General features: G+C 58.2%; 1 protein-coding gene across 1 annotated transcript in view; it reads left to right on the top strand.

Annotated features, from left to right (window-relative positions):
- The window catches only part of SHANK2 (SH3 and multiple ankyrin repeat domains 2), a 509,419-nt gene that overhangs the window by 78,142 nt on the left and 411,058 nt on the right, over positions 1 to 20,219 (top strand). Inside the window, exons 4-5 of the mRNA XM_030332233.1 lie at positions 15,295 to 15,498; positions 18,618 to 18,689. Of these exons, the coding sequence (XP_030188093.1) occupies positions 15,295 to 15,498; positions 18,618 to 18,689 (276 nt within the window). The remainder of the gene's footprint in view (positions 1 to 15,294; positions 15,499 to 18,617; positions 18,690 to 20,219) is intronic.

Raw genomic sequence — 20,219 nt, 5'->3', positions numbered from 1 at the left:
CCAGAGCGGCTGCACCAGCTTGCACTCCCACCAGCAGTGCAAAAGAGACCCTCTCCGCATCCTCGCCAACATCTGTCGTTGCCTCAGTTGCTCATGGGAGCCATTCTGACCGGTGGCAGGTGATATCTCATTGTGGTTTTGATTTGCATTTCCCAGATGATGAGTGATGTGGAGCATGTTTTCATGTGTCGGTCGGCCATCTGGGGATCTTCTTTGGAGAAGTGTCTAGTCAGGTCTTCTAACCATTTCTTCACTGGATTGTTTTTGGGGTATTGACTTTGATAGATTCTTTATTGATTTTGGATACTGACCCTTTATCTGAGATGTTGTTTGCAGGGGCACCTGGGTGGCTCAGTCGGTTAAACATCTGACTTCAGCTCAGGTCATGATCTCACAGTTTGTGGGTTCAAGCCCCACGTCGGGCTCTGTGCGGACAGCTTTGGATTCTGTGTCTCCCTCTCGCTCTGCCCCTCCCCCGCTTGTGCTCTGTCTCTCTCTGTCTCTCAAAAATAGACCTTAAAAAAAGGATGTCATTGGCCAATATCTTCTCCCGTTCCACCGGTTGCCTTTTAGTTTTGTTGAGTGTTTCCTTCGCTGTGCAGAAGCTTTTTTATCTTGATGAAGCCCCAACAGTTCGCATGATGTGTGTTATTTCAGTTAGTTTGTGTAACAACCTGACGTGGGCAGTGTTGTTGATGTACTCACTATACACACAAAGTGAGCACAGTGTGTAACCAGCATGGGACGAAGTGACGGGACGTCACCCGTGCCCCAAGGCCCCGTGACGCCCTCCTGGTCCCAGTTGACAGGTGGCCTGGGACACAACGGCCTGCAGCCTCCAAACCTGCCGGAAGCTGGGGTTTGCTGTGGCCAGCGGGCGGCCTTGCAGAAGGCGCGGCACGGGGTCGGGTGCGTCTGAGACGCTCGGGGTCACATCCCCCACCGTCCGCCCGTGTTTTGGGGCACAGCACCAAAGGTCTCGAGCCGGGGCTGTGCAGGCTGGCCGTGCAGCCGGGACCGGGCAAAGGCAAATGCCCTTTAAACCTCTGTTACCTTGATCGGTCTCCTTGGTCAAAGCTGGCAGTGTCTACACCCGGGAGGCCGTCACTGGTGGCAACGGAGAGAGAGTCCACGGCTGTTGAGACGCTCCACGGATAGTGAGCAAGGGGTGTGGGACATTGAAGAGGTCAACACGACGCCGGGTCAGGCGGACACAGGGCAGTGGGAGCCTGCCTGGAAGCCCGAGTCCCGCCTCTGCCTGCCATGACCTCTTCCTGGCAGGTGGCGTGGGGGACTTGTGCCCCCCGCCACCCCTCCCCCCCACCCCGGGATTCTGACCGCTCTGCCAGCGGCTTCGGGAACCTGTCAAGAATTACCGATGGAGAGACACTTACTCTCCAGGCCCGCAGTTACAAAGGTCCGCCAGGGTTTGGTCTCTACTCCCAAGAGTATGATTGTTTCCGGAACCTTCTAAAGATCACCTGTCTTCACTTTGTTCTCGGCAAACAAAGCCCCTGGAGGCTGAGCGCACAACTCCCACGGGTGTGAGCTCCAGCAACAAAGCAGCCATTGTTCCCGCGTGTAGACCGTGCCAGGCCGGGTCCTGCGCAGGGGACGTGAGCCGGACCCTGGAATCCTGCCCGGCGGAGCCGTGCGAGTTGCCGTGGCCGGTTTGTCACCCCTGTGCCTGCCCACCCGAGGGGAGGTGGTGTCTCCAGGAGCTGTGAGGCTGTCCCTCTTCCGCCCCAGGGGCGTCTGGACCTGTCTCTTCTCCCAGAGTGACTGTGGTCCTAAGTCTCCCCCCCTAGTGGGATGACGTTCCCCGCCTCTGAGCGGGAGCCCCCGGCAGGGCTCATCTGCCTTCAGGAGCCCCTCCCCAGGCCCCCTGGAGCGAGGCGCACAGTCCGGGCGGGCCTGGGGCGCGGTGACCAGGGTCCCTTTGCTCCAGGCCGCCGCACACGCACGGGGGGCTCACTGTGGGCCCCAAGGCTACACCCGTCAGCAAACCCGGCCTTTTAAGCCAGTGGCATGTGCCCCAAAGAGCACAAACTGCAGTCCTTCTGTGATTTATAGTTTCGGGGAAGGTGGGTTTGGAGGCGGGAGCAGAGCTGGCCCCGAGCACACGGCGGTCCGGTTTCTGCCGCGCACCGAGTGGCCCGTCACGAGGAGGAGCTCGGGGCTGGGCCGTGTTGTGCTTTCCTCGGGTGCGCCCAGCGCCACCTCGGGGTTTGGCCCCGAGTCACTCCGTGGAGGCTGCCAGCCCACGTGTCCGTCACCGCCGCCCGTCTGAACGGGTCCACGGAGGCGCAGGGACTGGCCGCCTCCTGGCAGAAGCTGCGGGAAAACGCGTCTCTCCTTTTCTGCTTCGTAGATGCTTCCATTTATTATGTAAGTGTGCCCAGCTTTGGTGTTTCGTGTAGGAAAAACCATCTCGGCCACTTCGGCGCCACCCATCCATCCATCCTGTCTCTCTGTCTCCCCCGCGGTCAGTCACTCGAACCTCCTCCACCAAAGCAGCAGCCCGTCGCGTCTTCGTGGCTCCCGCCTCCCCACCGCACACATCGGCTGACCGGGACCCTCCACCGTCTATCACTTGCTTCCAAATGGACTGTTTGGTTTCCAAGCGACCTCGGCCCTTCTGCGTAACACTGAGGGTCAAAACAGAACTCCCGGAGCAGCGAGGTCCCACCTTCCCCAGGTTTTAATCCCTTCCTTACCTTTTCTCGCAGAGACACCACTGCATTTGCTTTTCGTATCTGAGGTTCCTGTGATTTTGAATGTTAGGACTTCTTCACCCGTCTTGGCAATTTCTGAGCCCCTAGTGCTCCCTACTGGCCTCTCGTTCTACAGAGACCGTCCATCGTGACGGAAGGTTCTAGAAGATCCGGGCAAGGATGGCTTCCTACCTTGCAGAGCTCCTTTTGAGCGCGTCATTGGGCACGTGTTAACTCCTTGCACTTGGCCCCTCGGGAGGTGAGCGCTGGTGTCTCCTCGCATGGGGTCCGGACTTCTGGAAGCCAGCCGCCCCCCAGGTCCCCTTCACGGAAGTGCGTCCTAGGACCGTCTTTCCGGAGGGGGCTTGGGTTGGGGATCCCCCTGCCTGGCTCTCCGCAGCACTCTGGCCCTGAGTGGATCAGCTCTGTCAAGCCTTGTCTCCCATCCAAACCAGATTCCTTTGCTGGGAATCCCTCCCCTCCCCTAGACATTCCCACCTTCTACTTAACTCTCACATGAAGCTCGGGAGTCCCAGGGCTCACTCCATGCCCTTCCCACACTCAGGGCCTCAGTTACCACGTCTGAGCGACGGATGGCCACAGCCACGGCCGCACCTCCAGCTCTGACCTCTGTCCCGGGGGCCGGAGTGCACCCCCTGGACAGCTGCTCAGCTGAAAGGTCACGCTGCCTGAAAGGGGTGCCGGGACCCTCCCTTCCTCTCTCTCCAACCCCCCACGCCTGGTCCCACTGCTGTTCCCCTCTCAGCTAGTGGTTAGCCTTGAAAAAACAACTTTATTAAGGTACAATTTATAAGCCGTAAGAGGCACTCCTCTTAAGGATACCCACGCAGGGACGTTCAGGGAATCTGCTGAGTCGTGCAGCCGTCACCGCCCTCTGCGTCGGGGGTCTTCCCATTCACCGCCTGCCCGCAGCTCATCCTCGCCCACGTCCAGCCCCTGCGTCCACTACCCTGCCTCGTGTCTCTGTGGTCGCCCTGTTGTGGGCATTCGGTGTTCATGGGGTCATGCAGGATGCGGATTCCGTGTCTGGTTTCTTTCACACAGTGGAAGAGATTTGAGGCTCATCCACCTTGTCTCCTTTCTACTGGCAAGGAGCATTCCGTCGATGGACGGGCCACACCTTGCTGTCCACGTTTTGGCCGTGAACTTCTGATTCTGTCGTCCGAGCCAGCATGCAGGGGTCCATCCCCGCTGGACGCCTTACCAGTCCAATGCCGGGTCCTGTCCTGAGCCCTCTGGGTCCCTTGGACCCCGGCTATCCTGTCCACCTCCGTCACCCTGCCGTCTGTATCCCCACCTTTCCCCCTGGCCCGGGACAGCCCACCCAGCAGGAGACGCTCGTAGCGTCGACACAGTTCCACCGCGTCCTGTCGGTCTCCCCCAGGAGCCCTTAGGGTTTCAAGGATAAGGATCAAATGCTTACCTGGTGCGCCTCCCCTGCCCCCACCGATCCTCCATGAGGTGGCCTCGTGGCCCTTGCTTCCCCTGCGCCCCCAGCACAGCTGTGATCCCGCAGGTACACGCTCGCGTGACTCCTTGGCCAGCGTCTCTCTCCACCGGGGCTCCCGGTCTGTCTTGCGCGTCCTTGTGCCCCAGCGACTGGTGCGGCTGAATGAACACTGTCACTGAGAGAGCGAATGACGTCATCTGAACCCTTGTCTCCGAGCGGTGAATAGGGGACATCTGAGCAGAGCCGCTGTGGAAGGCTTGGTGCAGAGCGCATGACCTCGTTAATATTTGAGAAGGGGGATCTTGGCTTCTCTGGGTCGTGGGGTCCACGAGGAAGGAAGAAAGCAGAAGCGGGTAGGAGGCTCCTGCAAGAAACCAGGGGGGCGTTGACGAAGGCGGAGGCCCGCGGACAGGTTCCTGATGACAAAGTCGGTGGGATCGGAGGAGGTGTCACTCTTGCACGAGAGTGTGGTCTGGCCTTCCGAACCGTCCTTAATTGTGACGTATGTCGACAAGTTTTAAAATGCGATGCCTGTGTCTCGACAGTCTCTCAGTACAGGGGAGAAACAGTGTCTTGCAAAGATTGAGCTGGAATTCGCCTTCTGTACAGTTTGCCCACGAGAAGCCCACGGTTCAACCGATTTGAGTAAATTCCCAGATGAGTGTACCTGTTGCCGCAGTTACTCTGGGAACGTTCTCATCACCCCGGAAGGAAACCCTCTTCCCCTCAGCAGTCAGCCCCCCTCCCCGTGCCGCGCAGCCCCTGGCAACCACCCATCTGCTTTCCATCCTCTGCATTTGCCTCTTTTGCACGTTCCCGCTCAGTGGAATCCCCCACTGTGTGGACTGGGAGACAGACCCGTGGCTTCCTTAGCTGTCTGCTTCTCCTGTGGGAGGCAAGCCCAGCATCCCTCAAGTCTGCCCCTGAGACCAGCGCTTACCACATTGGTGCCTTGAAAGCCACCATTAAATGGCCTCACGTGTCATCGGGTAGCCCAGGCCACACGGAGGTGAAAAACTCTCGCGTCCAAAACTGTGTTGGTCTTCCAGGCCGCCGTTTTGATTCCGGATCTTCCTGTCTTGGAACGTACTCTTTCCTGCCCGCCCGTTTGCTGAGCGAAAGGAAATCTGTTTGGGATCGTAGACTTCATTAGAAAATCAGTTGTACCTGACCCTGGCTTGAGCACATTTTCTGCCCTGAAAGAAAAGTCAGGAGGATTCAGGGGGCCGATGGAGACGACGGTGATAATGTTCTTCCTTCAAGAATTTTGACACTACGCAGTGTGGCCCAGGGCTGACTCCCATCTCCGCCAAGGAGACCCCCAAGAGGCAGAGAGACGCCTTAGGTCTTTGTATGATGTTGTTTGTTTTTTTTAATATACAGAAAACTGAAAATACAGGACAATACAAAGAAGGATGTCGTAAATACCGTCGTATCTATCTATTATGAATCATTGACAGTGGTGAGCTTTTGTCACTTTTTTATCCCAGGATTAAAACGCTTGGCCCGATAAGGTCAAAGTCACCCTTAGTCCTCACGCCCAGCCCCCTCTCCTCAGCAGAAGCGCTGTCTTAAATTCAGTGTGAATCCCTCTTGCTCGCTGCCTGTGTGTATCAGTGATCGCTGTATAGTGTTGCGTCGTGTAAAAACGAACATATGTACCCGGCATCATACTGGGCATGTCATTCGTAACTTATTTTTTCCACCTGGCAGGTATGTTTTTGAGATTTGTCTTTTAGATTATCCATCCGTCAGTTATCCATTTATCCTTCCATCTCACCCTCCCTCTATCCCTCCCTCCCCCATGCATCCACCCACCCACCCATCTCTCCATCTCTCAGTCTGTCTCTCCCTCCCTTTTTCATTACAGAAACAGACGGTCTGGATCTTTGATCTCTTCTTTGAGAGACCCTCCTGTGTCCTTTGTAGTCCCCATTTGGATCACTTTTGGGGGACGTGGAAGGCGTGGACTCTGGTTTTCTTTGTGGTTTCATTCATTGGTTGCTAAGGCCAAAGAGAGCCCCCCGCCCTTGCCCGGCCGCCGACTTCCCTCTGCCTCCATTTTCTCTGTGATGGCGGTGATGATCACTGACCTCCCTGTCCTTAAATGGAGTGGTTTACAGTTTACAGTTTTCATCAGGGAACTGGTGGGTTGTAAGTGGTTTAAAGCACGGCCAGGGCTCCAAGAGGAGGCCTTGATCATGGCCGGGCAGCTTGCTGAAGGCTGAGAGGGGCTTTACTTCCATTTCCATCATTAAAAAGACAAACAAAAATAAGACAACCCTCTTTAACCAGCATCGGTTTTGTGTTGTGAGGACTCCATGCTACGTCTCCTGTTAGGTAGTAGGGTAATGTTTTATACATGAGAGGTCAGCCTGGCTTGCCGGGGTCTCCGTAGCCCGTGTGACAAATGTCTGAGTTGCTGTGCCCTTCTGCTTAAGGTTTTCTCTCTGAGAAGGTACTTACTGTTTGGGGAAGTGGCTTTGGTCTGGAATGATTACACATTCTGCAAAAAAAAAACCCTTGGCAAATCCCACATTGTGTTGGGAACACTGTGGTTCCAAAGGCCACGCTGGTGAAGATTAGGACGTCTCCTCCTCCCTCGGTGTCCCAGGCTGATAAGAATTACCCAGAAGGTGGCCATGCCAGGGCCGAACCGTCAATATTTAATTTTCTGCGTCAGATCCAAGAGCGAGGCGCTTTTCCAGCACCTTCTCGGGCCAGATCTCTGTGACTTGTCCTGCTGGGTCTGAGTCCTGCCCGCCCATTTTTGACCTTTCTCTTCCCACACCTCCTCCCTGGATGGACGGGGGCTCGTTCCCCACAGTGTCCGTGTGGCATCCACCGCCACCTCCCCGGCCCCTGCCCGTCTCCCGTCCACGTCACACCCCTGCCAGGGCAGCCCTCCTGGCCCATGGCTCCGTGTGCTGCTGGGACCCGGTGGGTCCGGCTCTGCCTCCGGGCCCGTGAGTTACAGCTGCACCTCTTACAGCTGTGTGGCTCTGGGAGCCGTTCTGAGTTTTCCCTGTTCCCCTCTAGACTCAGGAGCACTAGTCCCGACCTCCGGAGCCCATGAGAAGACGTGTCAGCAGCTGCAACCATGTGGCCCCAACCCCAAACGTCCTGTCCCCGACTCCGCTTCCGGGGGCCGCCTGATGATGGCCATCAGGAGAGAAGAATTACCTCCCCTCCCTGGAGACGTGGGCCACCCCCAGATTCTGAGCGGCGCCTCTCCGTTTACCGTCACCTTGACAATGGCGGAGGACCACCAGTTAGCCCCTTAAAAATCAGCCCCAGCACGCGGTTCGCCCGTCGCTTCAACCGAGCACCAGGTGGTAGTTAGGCTTTTACTGCTTGAAAGGACTTATTCCGATTGGAAAAACGAATCCACGGCCACTTTATCCTTTATTAGCGTTCAGACATCCAGAAGCACCCTCATGACTCCCGGCCTTCCTTCAGCATCCACGCACGAGGCTGTCATCAGTCAAGGTCACCCAGCATTTCCTTTTCCCTCGGAATCCCTTATTTTAATCTTCATGCCTTAGCCGTGAGGGCGCTTGCCTGTTTGTCACCACAGGTTCCAGCCCGAGAGGTCTTTGTGCACAGCAGGGAGCAGTGTTTCCTTTGGAAACCGCCCAGTCCCGGTTTGGGTTGCCTTGGCGTTGGCTGTATTTCGGAGGTGGGCAAATCTGCGGATTGCACGTGAACAGCTGTTAAAGGCGCAAACATGCCCGAGTGTCCCTTGAAATGGCCCCTGGAAAGGTCTGTGTGTTATGGCTCTTATTTATTTATTTATTTTTAACTTTTCTTTAATGTTTACTTTTGAGAGGGTGGGGAGGGGCGGAGGGAGAAGGAGACACAGAATCCGAAGCAGGCTCCGGGCTCCGAGCTGTCAGCACAGAGCCCCACGCGGGGCTCGAACCCACGAACTACAAGATCATGACCTGAGCCGAAAGTTAGATGCTTGACTGACTGAGCCACCCAGGCTCCCCTATCATGGCTCTTTTAAACTGCATCTTAAAGGGACTGATAATGACGTAAAGTGTGGCCCGGAGGAAGTCTTAAATTGTGAAATGCACTTCTTTGCAATGCGTGATGTGCTCAGAAACCTGCATTTCTTTCAGAATATCCCGAGTTCTTGCTGGAAGCTGCCTGCAGGTGCTCCAAGAGCTGGGATATTTATCCTCCCTCGGGTCTGTGTGTCCAGCTCTGGGTCCCCGCAGGGTGATCCAGGGAGGGTCCCCTTGGCATCACGACCCCCGAATGCTTTGGCATCCTCATTGTTTTTTTTAACTCTTCCGGGTGGAAGTCAAGAGTGCGGTGGATTGAAGTGTCATCTGGGGAACACGAACGAACAGATGTGCTGGATGTAGTGGACCAAGAGTATCTGTGCCATCCGACCTTGTGGTGTCGATGGTTCTTTACTTGACCTCCGGACCGGGCACTCTCACAGTGTTTATTTTATGCAGTGTGATATTTACCATTCTTTCAAGCTTTGTCTACCCCCTTCCCGACCTTTGTAAGACCTCACACAACAACGATTGCCATCATCCCCCCTTGTACGGGACCCAGAGCAGTTGTGGAGAGCGGTTCACTCTTTTCCATGAAATTCTCTTGCCGTGTTATTGCAAGTCAAAACAAGAGATGTCCACTTGGGCATTGGTGGGCACATGACCCCAGAGCACAAGGGTTTTGATCCTTCATGGATTGTGTGAGTTAGTCAACACCTCAGACGTGGCCCACCCAGGCCTGTGGTCCTTAGTGTGAGGCAGAGACTTGGCCATGGTCACAGTGTTACGTACTGAGTTGTCCCTCCACCCCCCATCCCTCTGCAGAAGTTCTAACTCCTGGCATCTTTGAACGTGAGTATATTTGGAGGTGGGGTCTTTAAAGAGATGATTCATGTAAAATGAGGTCATAGGAGTGGGACCTAATCCAGTAGGAACCGTGTTTTAAAAAGGAGATCAGGACACAGACACACACAGCGGGACGACCCCGTGAGGACATGGGGGTAGGAGCCGTCCACACGCAAGGAGAGAGGCCTCGGGAGGACCTGGCCTTGCCCACGCCTGGGCCTTGGACACCAGCCTCCAGGACTGGGGGACAGTGAATGTGTGTGATTTAAGCCCCCATCTGTGGCGTTTTGTCACGACAGCCCTAGGAACCTATACACCCAGCATACGTGGCAGACAGACTGGGTGTCTGCCTCTATCTGTGTCCAAGTCAGCGTTCTTCCCCTTGTGTCCTGGTATTCTTGGTTGTGAGCCTCACATCTTGCAGCACGGCTACGACTCATGCTGACCAAGCAGGAGAGTAGGCGGCTCTCAACTCTCTTCATTTTAGACTTGAGTTTGGCCGTGAGCTTTACCAGTGGAAGGGTGGAGTTTCATACCGTTAACCACCCAGCCGACCACGGCTATACTGCTTACAATTCTGCAAACACGGGTGCAGGTCTGCCCTCTCTGGATCTTTGGCGTATCTTAACGAGATAATGTGTTCCCGGTGTCCTGGGTGCAGAGCAGAGCCCATGGTCACAGCAGCTCCCAGCATCCATCCTCACTGTGGTCAAGACCAGACCCTACTCTGTGTTGGGCTATGTCACCCAGGAGCATTCCATCTCTGGAGGCTTGTGTTCAGTGCGGTTCGCTTCCATCAGTATATACGGAGCTTCAGGTGCGGATGTGCCAAGAAATAGACACACAGCCTTGTTCCCGCGGAGCAGCTCATGGTCTGGAGTAGGGAGGAACACTAATCAGCGGGGTTCGGGGGGGGCCCGTGCACAGGATTGAGAGGGGACATCTCAGAAGAAGATGTGGATGGTTTCCCTGTGTTCGAAGGTGCCTCTCTCCACTGAGTCAAGGCCTCTTGGGGCTCAGAAGACCTGATGCTGGCCCCAGGAAACCCTAGGAGTTTCTGGGACGGACCCCTGAACTGAGGCTGATGTCGGTCACCGAGTCCTGCTCTCCCTGTTAGATTTCGCGGTTCTCTGCCCTGTCAGCCCCACCCCCCTTCCCAAGCTACCACGAATGCTCTGCTCATCAGGCCTGAGGGAGAAGCCGCTGTGATTTGGGTCTCGGGGATGTCATTACATCCTCGTGCAGTTTTTTGGTATCTTAAGCCGTGCAGCCCAGCCCAGACACTCTGGGAGGTTTCCAGGTGGCTCTGGACGTCTCGGCATTTGGGGTGTGGCACCAGGAGATCAAAGAGTGACGGTTACTGAAATGTCACGAGGCGAAGTACATGCAGGACGGAGAGGCGGTGACCGCAGGCTGGACAGGAGGGAGCAGCGGTCAGCCGGGTAGCTTGGGCTGTGGTCCGTGGGCAGTCAGATCAGCTCCCTGGGTTCTGTTGGGGACATTCGGTGGTCACCTCAACCTGGAGGGACGCTACAGAGGGTGAGTCCCGGGCCCTGTTGGGAGAGTGAGTATGATTTCAGCTGGCAGGCGAGGCAGGGAAGGGACGGTCAGCTGGAGGTGCAGGTGCACAGGGCACATACACGGCCTGGCGTGCCAGGTGACCCCTCTCCTTCCATGCGTGGTGGGTGCTACCTACGTGCTCACACCCGGCTCCAGGAAAGCCCACCGTGCGGCCAGCTCGGAAGACACCGGACACATCCCGCTGCCCTGCCTCACTTACCCCTCCTCAACTCCCGTCCTCCCCCAGCAGCCCATCAGGCACAGCCCTGCTGCGAGCGCAGTCCTGGCGTGGGTAGTCCAGTCAATGAATGACAGCTGGGAGCCACGAACACCACAATGAGAAAACCAGCCCTAGGCCATATTGGTGGCGGTGAGAGACTCCACTCTCGGGATGGAGAAGCTGAACATAAGTGCTCAGACGAGCCCCCGTGGATGCCCCAAGGGAGGAGTAAGTGAGCTGTCTGGGAGGGCACGCACACCATGGACGGTGCCCGGGAACAAAAAGCCACGGGAGGGTCGGGGATGGGAATTTCAGGTCAAGGGCTCAGCACAGGATCAGCAGGGGACAAATCTGGGGCGGGGGGGGGGAGTGACGAGTCTGGCAGACGGAGCATGAAGACGGTTTCTACCTCAAGTGACCTTTCCTCACCCCACTCTTGCCACGTGATGCCTGATGAAGTGTTGAGAAGGATTGGTACCTTATTCCCGTCTCCCTATAGCCCTGGGAGATGGGTATGCTTCACAATCCGTCACAGGTATGCTCAGGGTGAGCGATTCGCCAGAGGACCCATGTAGCACAGGGGGCATTGCCAAGGTAGCCTGGGTGTCAGGAATCCTAGGGCCCAGCTACTGCCACTCAAGGGTGGCTTAGGGGAACGCCTTTATTCCTCTAGCTTCCGTCTTCTGCATAAAGGGTCTTGTACCAGCCCTGGGAAGGGCATGGGTGGGAGGACGCGAGATGACTGAGATGCGGGTCTTGCGCCTTAAGGAGCGCAGAGCCTGGAGATGACAATGATGGCGGTGGTGATCATGTTGATGGTGACAACGACACCGTAGTGGTCAACATTTATTGAATCCTAATACGTAGGAACGGTGTAACCGCATTTCCCTTCACCACAACCACGAGTGAGCAGAATTATCGTTATTATTGTTGTAGAGATAACTACGTGTAATCACATACTCCTACGTAATGAAAACAATCTGTACGACACGCTTACGTGTAACAAATACGATGATTACTGTTAATATAAAAACCATCACCATCGTTATTATTCCCATTTCCCAGAAAACGAAGCTGAGTCTCAGATTCTCAAGTTCTAAGGCAAAGGACAACACGTAGGAGATTCTAAATCCTTTCTTTCAAAGGGAGAACGTCTAGCCTCTGAGGTGCCAATAGCTTTGCAAAATAGAGCGACAAAGTGCTGGGACACTGGTGCTGGGGGAGACGGTAAAACACGGCTGCGAGGAAGCGTGTTCTCCTTCCACCTAACGGCCGGGCCTTGGGCCGCACGCACAAAAGGAAGCCCTCGAAGGGCCGCAAAGCCGTTCCGACGCAGATGTTCACCCAGTAGGAATCCCCTTCTGAAGGTAGACTTGGAACCAGCTCCTCAGCCCAGCAGTGGCGGGATGGTTGCTCTGACAGGGCTTGAATACAAAGGCGCACACCGGCCACGAGCCCAAGCGCACCGTCCATTACGCACACGGCGAGTTAGACGCCAGCACACAAACGGGTAACTCGAGGGTCAACTCTCTGTTGCTGACAACGCGATCCAGCAGCCCAGCCCAGCCCAGCCCGAACTGACCGCCGCCCACACCCTCCCAAATCTCAGTGGCGGGACCACCTCCCATTCCGGGATCCCCGGAGATGCTCCTTGACTCCTCCCTGGCCCGTACCTTCTAGGTCCCCCGAGGTTAACCTACAGCCTTGAGTGCTCGAGCCCCTGTCTGTGCCCCCACCCCTGCCCTGCGGGGTTTAAACCCCAGACGTGTATTGTCTCCGGGTCCTGGGGGCTGGAGGCTGGGATCCGGGGGCGGGGAGGGCTGGGTCCTCCCGAGGCTCGGAGGGAGAGTCTGGGCCAGGCCTCTGCCCCGGCTGCTGGTGGCGATGCCTGGCGCTCCTTGGCTTGGAATGCACCGCTTCCGTCTCTGCCTCCGTCTTTGCGTGGCGCGTGCACGTTTGTGCCTAAATTTCCCTGTGCAGAGGGACACAGTGGATTGCGGCCCGCCCGACTCTGTTACGACCTCATCTTGACTCGATTACATCTGCCAAGACCCTATTTCCAAATAAATCGCACGCACAGATAAAGGGGGTCAGGACGTCAGCGTGCTTTGCGGGACACGTTCAACCCCTGACGGCCTGTATTATTTACATTCTGTCTGACCCTTACAAGCCCCTCCAGTTAGGTGGGTTCCGATTTTCACCCTGGGAACAGGGACTTCTGGGCCGGTGGGTTCGCCCAGGATCACAAAGGTAGTGTGACCAGTTGGGCTGTAAGCCCAGGCCTTCCTGACCGCCAAGCTCCTGCTCCTTCTGGAAGTTTCTGAATTGGGTCTTCTTGGTGTTTCTTAGAGCAGGACGGTTCTTTGTTGTGCAGAACTGGCCCGCCCAGAGTGGCAGTGGGCGCTCTGTGATCACCTGCAAAGGCCCACGGGTCCCCTGGGAGCAGGTGCCAGCCTGTATTCCACTGGGTGCTCACCTGCTGGCCACAGTGCAGGGGCCCCAGGTCAGCCTGGGGTGCTGGCATCCAAGGGAACTCGGGCGTCTGTGTGGTTGGAACCAGAGGCCGATGGCGACTCCCGAAACGACTTGGCGTGTTTGTTATCTGCGGCCCCGCTCGGTCACGTCGGGCGGATCTAGTTTGTTGTGTCTCCAGATACTCCCGTCACCCAGCCAAGGCCGGCCGGGGCTGCGGCTGCAGTCATGAAGCGTCACCGAAGTGAACAGCCCGCCCCCACCCAGCCTGGTAGCCCCAAGGGAGCTCCGAGGTCACCCTTGAATTCAGCCGTTGACAGTGGGGAGGGACGGACGGGTGAATCATGTGTAAGGGTCAGGTTTCTTGGCAGCGGGACCCTGGGCTGCCTGCTGAAGGTTCCTCATTGTTGAGTGGGGCAGGTTCTTCTTACCTGGCGGGGAGGTGCTTCCCGGAGGCCGAGGCACGGGACGATGCGGGGAGGGCCTCCGTGTCCTTGGGCACGCCCAACCCCCAGTGGAGAACCCGTCCCAGCCTCCTGTCCTTTTTGAAGGTTTTTTTTTTTTTTTTACAGTGACAAGGCCGTCTCGAGCCCCGGCTGATGGCTGTTCAATAGAACATCATTTTAATTCAACAAAAATGAGAAGTCACGGGGTGCCTGGGTGGCTCAGTTGGTGAAGCATCCAACTCTTTTTTTTTTTTTTTTTTCAACGTTTATTTATTTTTGGGACAGCGAGAGACAGAGCACGAACGGGGGAGGGGCAGAGAGAGAGGGAGACACAGAATCGGAAACAGGCTCCAGGCTCTGAGCCATCAGCCCAGAGCCTGATGCGGGGCTCGAACTCCCGGACCGCGAGACCGTGACCTGGCTGAAGTCGGACGCTCAACCGACTGCGCCACCCAGGCGCCCCAGCATCCAACTCTTAATATCAGCTCAGGTCACGATCTCGTGGTTTGTGGGATCGGGCCCCACCTCGGGCTCTGCACGGACAGTGCGGAGCCTGCTTGGGATTCTCTCTCTCCCTCTCTCTCTGTCCCTCCCCGACTCATGCGCGCTCTCTCTCTCTCCCTCCCTCCCTCCCTCTGCCCCTCCACTGCGTGTGCTCTCTCTCAAAAATTAAAAAAAAAACATTAAAAAAGTGGAAAAACAAAGTCTTTAAAAAAACGAGACGTGGTTAGAAGCAGATGTGATGCTGCGTTTGCTTATCCTGGTTCGTTGGTGAATCTCCCAGAAGGGGGCCCGGGAGCATAACCTTTGGGTACTCAGTGGCACGGTTATACTTTTGCAAGGTGTGACTGATTTTGCAGGCCCCGTCTACACTCTTGAAGATTTAAAAAGTTGCCACTCCTGGCACCCGATGGGATTTTTTTAAGTCCAACTGTGTTTCATCACGGCCTTCCTTTCTGGTTTGGGAGTGGCGGGGCTGGTCTGTCCACAGTCCGGTGGAGTGGCACGGCCGCTTGCCGTGGACTTTCCCACCAGAGAGGTTACGAGCCGAGGCCTCCATCCGTGTCGGAGATGACGTGCGGCCGACGTACCAGGGAAATCGTGCTATGCTCTGCTTGAACTGCGGCTCTCAAAGTGTGTTCCCCGTCACCTTCACGCTCGTGACCAGTGCAGGTTTGGGGCCCGGACGTGCTGCCTCAGACGCTCTGCTGGGTGGCCGGGGGGTCGACACGGTGTCCACAAGCGCTGGGGGTTTGAGAAGCCCCACGCAGGGGGGGAGCCGCCCGAGGCGGTCGGCTTCGTTGACCGGAAAACCACGGCCGGTGCCAAGGGTCTGAGTCAAGGCCGCAGAAGCCAGTGGCTCAGTCCTTGCTTTTCTCCTCCGGTGTTGACACCGTGTCTCCATCCGGGCGACAAGAGGGTCTGATCTCTCGTCCTGAAGCGTGGGGGCGGGGGTCCGCTGCTCGGAGAACTTCTGTGGAAACACCTCTGACATCTCTGGCCACGTGCCGGGTGGGATGTGCCACTGATCAGGTGTCTTTGTCCTTCTCTGCAGAAGTGCCTTCGGTTTGACCCGGACGCGACCGTGTGGGTCGCGAAGCAGCGGATTCTGTGTTCCTTGAACCAGAGCCTGAAGGACGTCCTCAACTACGGGCTGTTCCAGCCTGCCAGCAACGGGCGCGACGGGAAGTTCCTGGATGAGGAGCGGCTTCTGCGCGAGTACCCGCAGCCCGGGGGCAAGGGCATCCCCTCCCTGGAGGTACCGGCGTCTGCCTCGCGGCCTGGATGCGGGGTGGGGGGAGGACCTTCGCGGGACTCCAGGTCTGACTTCAGCAGGGCAGTGACCCCCAAGTTCGAAGTTCGTTGCGAGGTTGGGGTTGCACCTGATTTGGCGAAGCTCAGATGGCCGCGCCAGTTTTCTCCGTTTGTTTTGAGAAATCTTGGGGTGAGCCAACCTCGGGTGCGACTCAGGGTCATGTCGCGGGGGCCTGCGGGTCCTGGGGTGCGGAGTGGGGCCCGCTTCCGCCTCCCCGAGTCAGTCTTCCGTCCCTGGATGTGGGCTGGCCAGTGGCCATCCGGCTGTGATCAGAGGCAGGATTTCCTTCCGGCTTCTTGCCCAGGCATGACCAGTGGGCTCGGAGCTGCTGTCGGTCCGGGCTGCCTCGTGAAGGGTCAGTGCGCAACCTGGGCCACACCCAGTGTGCCACCGGCCCCTGCCGCTCGGACCCCCGGCTTTACACGCGGTATTTCCACCTGGCGTATTAAGGCAGTTCTGCAAGTCGCTGGCAGGTGGTCATTTCTCCCGTTGCTGTTATCGAGTGATGAGGCTCATTTCGGCCTCCTCAAACAGCGGGGGGCTGCACGTGGGGAATCGTCACCGGCCCGTGAGCAAGCTGAGTGGGCTTTGCCATATTCTCAGCGACGAGATCACTCTGGAGTCAGAGAGGTCATGGACCGAGGCCGGACCGAATCTGCACGTTTCTGGGCTTGATAGAGACTTTGAGGCTGAGGTTATCGGGACCCCCATTTGGATGGAACATGTGTCAGACCAGAGGGAAGGGTTCAGTGGAGGAGAAGATGGGGTGCCACTTGGCATCCTGTGGTTCGCTGTTCCGACCTCAGTTTGCTTCTCCGTAAAATGGGTATCCATTGCCAAAAAAAAAAAAAAAAAAAAAAAAAAAATCCCGCGTTGGGGGCCTGTTAAGCACCAGACGCTTCCTAGGCGTGCTCGCCGTGCACAGGACTGTCAAGGTCGGGTGTGCCGGAGCTCACGCTTGAGTGGCAGGTGACAGACCGGGAACAGGAAACGGGCGATTCATTTTGGGGACTGATCATTTCCACATTGGGAGTAAAACCTGGCGAGAAGACCAGGACGTCCAGAACCCACTCTTGATCAGAGGGTGACTCCTGCCGGTCCCCCACCCACCGAGAACCAAAGGAGAGGGTGTGGGGACACGCTGTAAGCTGGGCAGGGCAGTGCCGTGGACTCCAGAAGGGACACACTCGCCCTCCCTCCCACGTCCTGTCCAGGGACTTGTGTCAAGGGGCTGAGGGGGGTGGTTTGTGGGGGGGGGGGGCACCTCTGTTCCCGCGTGTGCATCACCCCACACAGGGCTCGGTTCGTTCCTGGTAGCTGTGTGGCCTGGGCCTGCCACCCAGCCTCTCTGGGCCTCGGGTTCCTGGCTTTGAAATCGAGGGGACGTTACTCCCGCCTTCCTGGGGGGCCGTGAGGCTCAAGGGAGGGTGTCCGCGGGCAGCTGGCGATCTCCTACAAACGGGGGAGGGACCGTACTTCCGTTTACTCGTCTCCTCGGGCCTCCGTCCCGCCAGGTGATCCACTGGGCGGAGGGAGATGGGCCTGGCCTCCCACCGGTCGGGGCGGTCGTGGCCGTGAGCTCTTTGCCCCTGAGAATTTTGGTAGAATGTGGTTGGCTGTGTGTGAAGCACTGAGAAAAGAGCAGGGAAAGTGTTTGTGTTGGGAGCTGCGTCCCCGTCGCCACAGGCTAGACACGAGGGCGCCTCTGGAAACAGTCCTCCTCCTCTGAGCACTTCCCGTCCCGCCAGGGGACGTTCGCGGCCCCAGCGTCTTTTTACACCCCGAAGGAGTCCCGGTGACTCGGATTCCCTTAGAGGCGTCAGTCAGTGAGCCCCCACCTCTCCCGACGTCACCCCTCGTGGCTCCCGAAACCTCGGAGGTCTGACGGGTACAGACCAGGTGTTCGAGGGGCTCACGCAGCCCAGGGCGCGGGGCACACGAGCACGCGGTCCTGCTCGAGTCTAGAACCGGGGGAAGAAGTCCTAAACCAGGTCTGGGGCTCCTGCTGCCGGTCCAGCCAGGGAGATGGACGCCTGCGGCCCGCGGCCAGCACCCGTGGTCCCGGAACTTTCCACCAAACTTCCTGGCTTCACCACGGGCTTGTTTTGACACTTGACAGAAAGCCCGGTTTCAGTCTGTGCGACAGGAATTTGTCAGTTCGGACCCTGTATGTGCAGTTAGAGTCGGTGCCAGGATGGGCCCCCCCGCCCCCGCTGCCCCACACCGTCCTTCCTGCCCCTCCCCCACCCGTGCTCGTGTGAACCCCCGGGCTGTGGCGGAACCCAGGGAGGTGTGGGCGCATCTGGCCAGAGCCGGTCCGGGCCAGGACGCCCACGCGCCGTCCTCGGGCGTCCCCACTGACAGATCGGGAACCGGAGTCTGAGACGGGAAAGCGTCCGCCCCGGGCTGACGGGACGTCGGTGGGGCTGGAACCGAACAGGTGTCCTGACCGGGAATCTTCCCGCAAACCGCTGGTGCCCTCCCCAACCTTCAGTAGCGCCTCTGGCACGTTTTATCTCCGAGGGGCCTCCGGGCGCGGCCTGAGGCAGAGGTGCTGGGGTTCAAGGCCGACTGGCACCCGCACGTTGGTCTTGGGCACTTCCGACACGTCGGAGGAAAGCGTGTGGTTTCCAGTTTGGGGGCGGGGGGGTGCACGTTTGCAGGGAGAGCCCGGGCCAGGCCTGAGGCACGGGGGACGCTGGCTTCGCCGGGCCGGGCTTCTCACGCACGTTGGTGGGGGAGGACGTCAAAGAAACATCCTGATTTGTCCACGGGGCCACACGCACGGCCGTGAGGACCCCGATCGCCACTAACGCAGAGGAGCGCCTGCGTGGCTTCTCTGGGGGAGGATACGCCTCCTTCGTCCCTTTGGGTGGCTCTCCTTTCCGTGGCTTCTCAGCCCCGTTGTTGCGGATCCCCGCAGGTGTCATTCTTGCGATGTCAGGGGTCTGTGGGATGAGAGAGAGTTAGCGGTGGGGCCCCTGCCTTCCGCGAGGCGGCCTTTGAACACCATGTGACGTACTCACGTGTTTTCTTTCTTCCTGTCTCTGTCTCTGTGCCAGTTTCGATACAAGAAGCGGGTGTATAAGCAATCCAACCTGGACGAGAAACAGTTGGCCAAGCTGCACACAAAGGTAGGCGGGGACGGCTGCCGTTTCCACACCCGGCCTCATGTCTCTTACGTGGCATCGCCGTCTCCACGGATCAGGGGGCCACGAGGTTTCCTCAGAGGCGGGACCCCGCCGCAGGGTGGGTCCGGACTTGTGCCCTCGGGGGCAAGGCGCGTGCACCTGCGTGTCCTCCGCTGGCGTGGCCCCCGTGGGCCTGACCAAACCACACAGATGAACGCGCCTCCCTGGTGCCCGGGAGGGCGTCCGCCCGCAGAGCCCCTGGACGTGGCTCTCCTCTCCTCCTGTGTGACGAAAGCATGCTGGTGGCAAACTTGTGCATCGACTGGCATCGGAGGGGACGCTGCTGTAGGCACGTCCCCCCGGGTGTTTCTGGGAGGAGGGGTAGCCATTCTCTCTGAGCCACCGCTGGCGACAGGGAGGACAGCACTGAGCACAGAGTCAGCGGAAGAGCTGTTCGCATAAACCGCCCGGCGGTGAGACCTGCACGTGGCCGGCAGGGTTGAGACGGAGAGCCGCGGGCTGCGGTCCGTGAGGGCTGGCTTGCTGGCGGGGCTCCTGCCCTTGGTCGGGGACGCCGTGCGTGTCCAGGGGCTGCTGGGGCTGGAGCGCGTGGCCGCATCTGCCTTAGTGCTGGAAAGGATGTGTGATTTCTGAGGATGCCCGAGGACGTGAGCCCAGGGAGGGCCAGCATCAGGAGGCCGCCTGGACCCTGCCCCTCGCCTGTCCCGGTGCCGTCCAGGAGAGCTCGCGGAGGGCGTTCTCAGCCAGCGGCTTCCCCTGGCTTTTGTTCTGTCCCCGATTTGTGCCGCGGTAGACGCGTGGATTTCACCGTGCTCAGCGGTCACGGTACGCCGTTCTTTCCTTCTGTGCTCAAGTTGCCCGATGTGGCCGGCTCTCTGCCCTCTGGCATGTTCCCACCGTCCTCGGAGTGCTGACAACTTTGTGGCCCAACTAATGTTCCTGGCCCGCGTGCACATTCCTTGCCCAGCCTTGGAATCTGCCGGGGTGGCCGTGTTTAGACCCCAAGGTCTGGAGGAAGCTTCTGGCTGTTCTGATTACCTTCTGAAGTGTAGAAGAACGTGCTTTCGGATTAATAAGAGCGTTGGTTAGTAAATAGCAGTGAAAGCGTTAAGTGACACCCAGTGTCTCTTGTGTCGCTGGGCATCTGTTAATTCTGGCCGTGGAATGTACAGAAAACATTCGGGCGGAGAACCAGCCCGTGTCGGCGGGCTGGAGGTCCCGGAGCCCTCGCTGCTGCCCCTGCGGTGTGTGTGGGGAGCCCTGTGCAGGGGGCTGCAGAATCGGGCCAGCGGCAAGGGTTGGCGTCTTCGGGTGGAGGCAGACGGGATGCCGTGGTCGTCGTCGGGTAGCCCGGGGGCCATCTGCTCCCTGTCGCAGACGGGGCCGGGCAAAGCTGGGGAGACATCCCTCCCCGCCAGGGCTGACCCACGGATCATTTTGACCTCCCGAAAAGTGAATGTCTCTCCTCACCTTGAATCGCTCTGTGCCCAGGCGTCCCTGTTTCCATCCACG

This window comes from Lynx canadensis, chromosome D1 (assembly GCF_007474595.2).
Source record: "Lynx canadensis isolate LIC74 chromosome D1, mLynCan4.pri.v2, whole genome shotgun sequence".
NCBI lineage: Eukaryota > Metazoa > Chordata > Mammalia > Carnivora > Felidae > Lynx > Lynx canadensis.
Note: the sequence above shows the minus strand (reverse complement) of the source record. Positions and strands in the feature narration are given on the sequence as shown.